Source organism: Conger conger, chromosome 1 (assembly GCF_963514075.1).
Source record: "Conger conger chromosome 1, fConCon1.1, whole genome shotgun sequence".
In the NCBI taxonomy this organism is placed as follows: domain Eukaryota; kingdom Metazoa; phylum Chordata; class Actinopteri; order Anguilliformes; family Congridae; genus Conger; species Conger conger.
In genome coordinates, this window is record NC_083760.1 from 94,537,504 (window position 1) to 94,544,643 (window position 7,140).

The 7,140-nt window shown below is 48.4% G+C and overlaps 1 protein-coding gene across 1 annotated transcript; it reads left to right on the top strand.

Annotated features, from left to right (window-relative positions):
- The first annotated feature begins 1,206 nt into the window (after positions 1-1,206).
- Positions 1,207-7,140, top strand: LOC133107416 (sperm acrosome membrane-associated protein 4-like). The gene is made up of 4 exons (XM_061216439.1): positions 1,207-1,264; positions 5,922-5,951; positions 6,211-6,315; positions 6,645-7,140. Exons 1-4 carry the CDS (start codon positions 1,207-1,209, stop codon positions 6,881-6,883), a joined length of 432 nt encoding a protein of 143 aa, XP_061072423.1. The 3' UTR covers positions 6,884-7,140.

Sequence of the window (7,140 nt, forward strand, 5' to 3'; positions counted from 1 at the left end):
ACCACCCAATTTTTAGGTGAGCACAATTGGAACAGAATTGGACTGACAGGTGTGTATTGTTGCCCAGGTGTGTCCTGTTAGATTGATTGGTTAAACAATAAATAGTTATGAATGTCTACTCTTGGGTTTGGCCTGTGAAGACTGCATTTGTGTTAGAAAATATAAACCAACATGAAGACCAGAGAGCCGTCTTTGGGAGAAGCTCAGAAGCTTAGAAAAGAGGGTGAATGGACAATACTTTTGCTTACCTAATAATTCTGATACAAAAGATGATATGTGGTCTGATTTCAGACCAACTTCTGCTCTTAATTATTTAATAGGAGCAGTCATTAACATGATATGTCATTTATAGCCACATTCTGTGATATACACAGCAGCTGATAAATGTTCTTGTCTTGAAGCATTTTATTGTGGTCTAATTTACAAGTTAATCAGTCATGTTGTATATGGATAATTATATATTATATGGTGCATGTGATTCATTAGCTGACTGAGCCAGGGTAACTGGTGGCAGCAAAATCCCGCATACACACCGGCCCCCCAGGACTGGAGTTAAACCTGCACACACACCGGCCCTCCAGGACTGGAGTTAAACCTGCACACACACCGGCCCTCCAGGACTGGAGTTAAACCTGCACACACACCGGCCCTCCAGGACTGGAGTTAAACCTGCAGACACTGCGGCCCTCCAGGACTGGAGTTAAACCTGCACACACACCGGCCCTCCAGGACTGGAGTTAAACCTGCACACACACCGGCCCTCCAGCACTGGAGTTAAACCTGCACACACACCGGCCCTCCAGGACTGGAGTTAAACCTGCACACACACCGGCCCTCCAGGACTGGAGTTGCCCATCTCTGGACTAGCTTTTTAAATGAGACACCGATTCTATGTCCTGGAAGGATGCAGAATGTTCTCTCTCCCACTCCCAGCAATCGATACCAGTAAAACCAGTTCAGCTCCCACAACCAGTTCATCAATCCCATCCATCTGCCACACCCAACAACGCCCCCATCCACACCCCCACCTGTAACATTAACACAATGCGGTCCAGTCAGGCTCTCTCATTACGATCAATACTCCGGTCACCTCCGCAAGTTGAAAAGACAAGCTGTAAGGGGTTTTGTACTTCTGAAACGGTTCATTGCATTTGAGACAACATATTGAGGGCTTCAAAAAACAAACAAACATAAAAAGCGGTGAACATGAACGTCCGTCTGTTGGTGGTCTTTGTGCTGTCTGTTAGCCTGGAAGGCATATCTGGTAAGTTGAACCTCCTTCTGACTGGCGAGTTTTCTTGCTTTGGCTTCCAAGTGGTTAATGTTTTTAAACCGCGTTAGAGATTTTACCCTACCTTGTCGTATGTATGTGTTATTTGTATGCATTTCGTCCTCTGTATACCATGTACGGTCAATGCCAAAAAGTGCCAGTGTGTGATAATTCTGTGATGTAGTCCTGGGTGGTGCTACGTGGATGGCCATTTACCATCGTCATGCCATAACTGACTCGTTCATATGGTATTATCCCTCTTATACCATGGCTAACTTGCCAACACAATGTAGCAATGGACAGTTTCATCAAACCAATGTATTCATTGAAACGCAATAGGAATGGGAGAAAAAATTGTTTCAAATGTTTTTCCATTTGTGGACAGTGGTTTCTGGTGTAGTAATGGTTTTTTAATTTAATATTTCTGTTTACAGGTCAAATATTGGAGGCAGGTATGTATGTGAAATGTGTTGGGTACAGCGGCTGCTATCGTAGTGGAACCTAAATTAATTTCATTCTCACTCACGATCACACACAATTTCAGTAAAATCAGCATACACATGTCCATGTCACTGAGTTTGAGACCCACTGACACTCACTATTCCCACTGACACCCACTCACCCCACTGACACTCACTATTCCCACTGACATGCACTCACCCCACTGACACTCACTATTCCCACTGACATGCACTCACCCCACTGACACTCACTATTCCCACTGACATGCACTCACCCCACTGACACTCACTATTCCCACTGACATGCACTCACCCCACTGACACTCACTATTCTCACTGACATGCACTCACCCCACTGACACTCACTATTCCCACTGAAATGCACTCACCCCACTGACACTCACTATTCCCACTGACATGCACTCACCCCACTGACACTCTCTATTCCCACTGACACTCACTATTCCCACTGACACTCACTATTCCCACTGACATGCACTCACCCCACTGACACTCACTATTCCCACTGACATGCACTCACCCCACTGACACTCTCTATTCCCACTGACATGCACTCACCCCACTGACACTCTCTATTCCCACTGACACTCACTATTCCCACTGACACACACTCACCCCACTGACACTCTCTATTCCCACTGACATGCACTCACCCCATTGACACTCACTATTCCCACTGACATGCACTCACCCCACTGACACTCTCTATTCCCACTGACACTCACTATTCCCACTGACACTCACTATTCCCACTGACATGCACTCACCCCACTGACACTCACTATTCCCACTGACATGCACTCACCCCACTGACACTCACTATTCCCACTGACATGCACTCACCCCACTGACACTCTCTATTCCCACTGACACTCACTATTCGCACTGACACACACTCACCCCACTGACACTCTCTATTCCCACTGACACACACTCACCCCACTGACACTCACTATTCCCACTGACACCCACTCACCCCACTGACACTCACTATTCCCACTGACACTCTCTATTCCCACTGACACTCACTATTCCCACTGACACTCACTCACCCCACTGACACTCACTATTCCCACTGACACTCACTCATCCCACTGACATGCACTCACCCCACTGACACTATCTATTCCTACTGAAATGCACTCACCCCACTGACACTCTCTATTCCCACTCACACTCACTATTCCCACTGACATGCACTCAACCCACTGACACTCACTATTCCCACTGACACTCACTATTCCCACTCACACGCACTATTCCCACTGACACCCACTCACCCCACAGACACTCTCTATTCCCCCTGACACTCTCTATTCCCACTGACACTCACTATTCCCACTGACACTCTCTATTCCCACTGACACTCACTATTCCCACTGACACCAACTCACCCCACTGACACTTTCTATTCCCACTGACACTCACTATTCCCACTGACATGCACTCACCCCACTGACACTCACTATTCCCACTGACACTCACTCACCCCACTGATACTCACTATTCCGACTGACACTCACTCACCCCACTGACACTCTCTATTCCCACTGACACTCACTATTCATCATTGTAGCAACAGAATCCTCAGCATGTTTTTCCATTTGTGGACAGTGGCTTCTGGTGTTGTAATTGTTTTTTAATTTAATATTTCTCTCAACAGCTCCAGGGTGGAGTCACCAAGGTATGTATGTGAAATGTGTTGTGTACAGCGGCTGCTATCGTAGTGGAACCTAAATTAATTACATTCTCACTCACGATCACACACAATTTTAGTAAAATCTGCATACACATGTCCATGTCACTGAGTTTGAGACCGACTGACACTCACTATTCCCACTGACATGCACTCACCCCACTGACACTCACTATTCCCACTGACATGCACTCACCCCACTGACACTCACTATTCCCACTGACATGCACTCACCCCACTGACACTCACTATTCCCACTGACATGCACTCACCCCACTGACACTCTCTATTCCCACTGACATGCACTCACCCCACTGACACTCACTATTCCCACTGACATTCACTCACCCCACTGACACTCACTATTCCCTCTGACATGCACTCACCCCACTGACACTCACTATTCCCACTGACACACACTCACCCCACTGACACTCTCTATTCCCACTGACACTCACTATTCCCACTGACACCCACTCACCGCACTGACACTCTCTATTCCCACTGACACTCACTATTCCCACTGACATGCACTCACCCCACTGACACTCACTATTCCCACTGACATGCACTCACCCCACTGACACTCACTATTCCCACTGACATGCACTCACCCCACTGACACTCACTATTCCCACTGACACTCACTCACCCCACTGATACTCACTATTCCCACTGACACTCACTCACCCCACTGACACTCTCTATTCCCACTGACACTCACTATTCCCACTGACATGCACTCACCCCACTGACACTCTCTATTCCCACTGACACTCACTATTCCCACTGACATGCACTCACCCCACTGACACTCACTATTCCCTCTGACATGCACTCACCTTACTGACACTCACTATTCCCACTGACATGCACTCACCCCACTGACACTCACTATTCCCACTGACATGCACTCACCCCACTGACACTCACTATTCCCACTGACATTCACTCACCCCACTGACACTCACTATTCCCACTGACATGCACTCACCCCACTGACACTCACTATTCCCACTGACACACACTCACCCCACTGACACTCTCTATTCCCACTGACACTCACTATTCCCACTGACACCCACTCACCGCACTGACACTCTCTATTCCCACTGACACTCACTATTCCCACTGACATGCACTCACCCCACTGACACTCACTATTCCCACTGACACTCACTCACCCCACTGATACTCACTATTCCCACTGACACTCACTATTCCCACTGACATGCACTCACCCCACTGACACTCACTATTCCCACTGACATGCACTCACCCCACTGACACTCACTATTCCCACTGACACTCACTCACCCCACTGATACTCACTATTCCCACTGACACTCACTCACCCCACTGACACTTTCTATTCCCACTGACACTCACTATTCCCACTGACATGCACTCACCCCACTGACACTCTCTATTCCCACTGACACTCACTATTCCCACTGACATGCACTCTCCCCACTGACACTCACTATTCCCACTGACATGTACTCACCCCACTGACACTCTCTATTCCCACTGACACTCACTATTCCCACTGACACGCACTATTCCTACTGACACCCACTCACCCCACTGACACTCTCTATTCCCACTGACACTCACTATTGCCACTGACATGCACTCACCCCACTGACACTCACTATTCCCACTGACATGCACTCACCCCACTGACACTCTCTATTCCCACTGACACTCTCTATTCCCACTGACACACACTCACCCCACTGACACTCAGTATTCCCACTGACATGCACTCACCCCACTGACACTCACTATTCCCACTGACACTCTCTCTTCCCACTGACACTCACTATTCCGACTGACATGCACTCACCCCACTGACACTCACTATTCCCACTGACACTCACTATTCCCACTGACACTCTCTATTCCCACTGACACTCTCTATTCCCACTGACACTCACTTTTCCCACTGACACGCACTCACCCCACTGACACGCACTCACCCCACTGACACTCACTCACCCCACTGACACTCACTATTCCCACTGACACTCTCTATTCCCACTGACACTCTCTATTCCCACTGACACTCTCTATTCCCACTGACACTTACTTTTCCCACTGACATGCACTCACCCCACTGACACTCTCTATTCCCACTGACACTCACTCACCCCACTGACACTCACTATTCCCACCCCTATGTTGCCACACCGCCACCATCCATATTCTCACGTTCATAATATGGGACCTGTATAAATATATTACACTGCATATATTTCATAAATGAGAGATATGGTACAAGTACAGTTTGATTTTAGTAACACACACACACACACACACACACACACACACACACACACACACTTAAACGCATTCATATTTCTTGCATCTGAGTGATATCATTCACCGTATCGGTGCTTTTCATAACAAGTAGTGTGCTGAATGCTGGAAGACGTTGAAATTGATTCTGCGCTTGCGCTGTCCTTTTCAGATGACCGGTCTTTGAACAATGGCACAGCCTGTGAGTATCATTCCATCTTTCATCCTTATTTCTCCCCACTGATGTGCTGTGTGGAGATGGAGCTGTAGCTCGCCGTTTCTCCCCACTGATGTGCTGTGTGGAGATGGAGCTGTAGCTTGCCGTTTCTCCCCACTGATGTGCTGTGTGGAGATGGAGCTGTAGCTTGCCGTTTCTCCCCACTGATGTGCTGTGTGGAGATGGAGCTGTAGCTTGCCGTTTGCAGTAGTTCATTAAAATGATTCCTTCCCCCCTTGCTCAGCTCTGACCTGCAACAAGTGCAGTGTGGGGCTTTTTGGAACATGTCTGATGCCTGGCTTCGTGGAGTGTGATGCCTCTGAGCCCAACTGCTACACTGGGAGAGCAGGTAGGGACACCCCCCACCCCTACAGACTGCCCCACCCCCATAATAAGCATGGAGCAGGTGCTCTTATGGGCAACGCTTGCCTCTTCATGCACAATCATTCATATCACTTCAATATTTATACCATTCAGTCCCTGACATCTTAAGTTCAAATGAAAATGAACATTCTGTATTTAATGAAGCTTTATTGCTCTAGAACTGTAAGGTTGAATCTACCTCATTGTAGTGGTCACAAGGGCAATGTAACCTAAAGAAATGTAAAACTCTAAAACCCTGTTCCTTGATTTTAAAATTGACCAATAAAAATACTGTGATTATTATCCCCCCCACAGAGTTCCCCTCCATCTCTGGATTCCTGGGCTTCAACACTCAGGGCTGCCTTGACTCTTCCTCCTGCAACACCATCACCAACGGCACCATCTTGGGCGCTGGGTACACGATCACCTGCACCTGCTGCACCACTGACTTATGCAACCCAGTGGTGAGCGGAGCTGCTCCTGTCCAGCTGTCTCTGAGTGTGGCTGCTAGCGCCGCCCTGCTGGCCTGCATGTGGCACAGCGGGCAGTACTAGACCCTGCAGTGTGCAGCTGACTGGGACCCCACTGCTCAAACGGCCGGCGATCCAGTCCAGTCATTCATACACACACACACACACACACACACACACATGCACACACACATGCGCACACACATTCGCGCACACACATGCGCACACACACATGCGCACACAAACATGCACACACAAACATGCACACACACACATGCACACACACCAACACACACACCAACACACACACACACTCACACACACACACACAACCGGTCTGA

Coding starts and splice junctions, on each gene's coding strand:
- LOC133107416 (XM_061216439.1), top strand. CDS start 1,207: ATGAACGTCCGTCTGTTGGTGGTCTTTGTGCTGTCTGTTAGCCTGGAA. Junction 1,265..5,921: donor TAGCCTGGAAGGCATATCTG/GTAAGTTGAACC, acceptor TGTCCTTTTCAG/ATGACCGGTCTTTGAACAAT. Junction 6,316..6,644: donor CTGCTACACTGGGAGAGCAG/GTAGGGACACCC, acceptor TCCCCCCCACAG/AGTTCCCCTCCATCTCTGGA.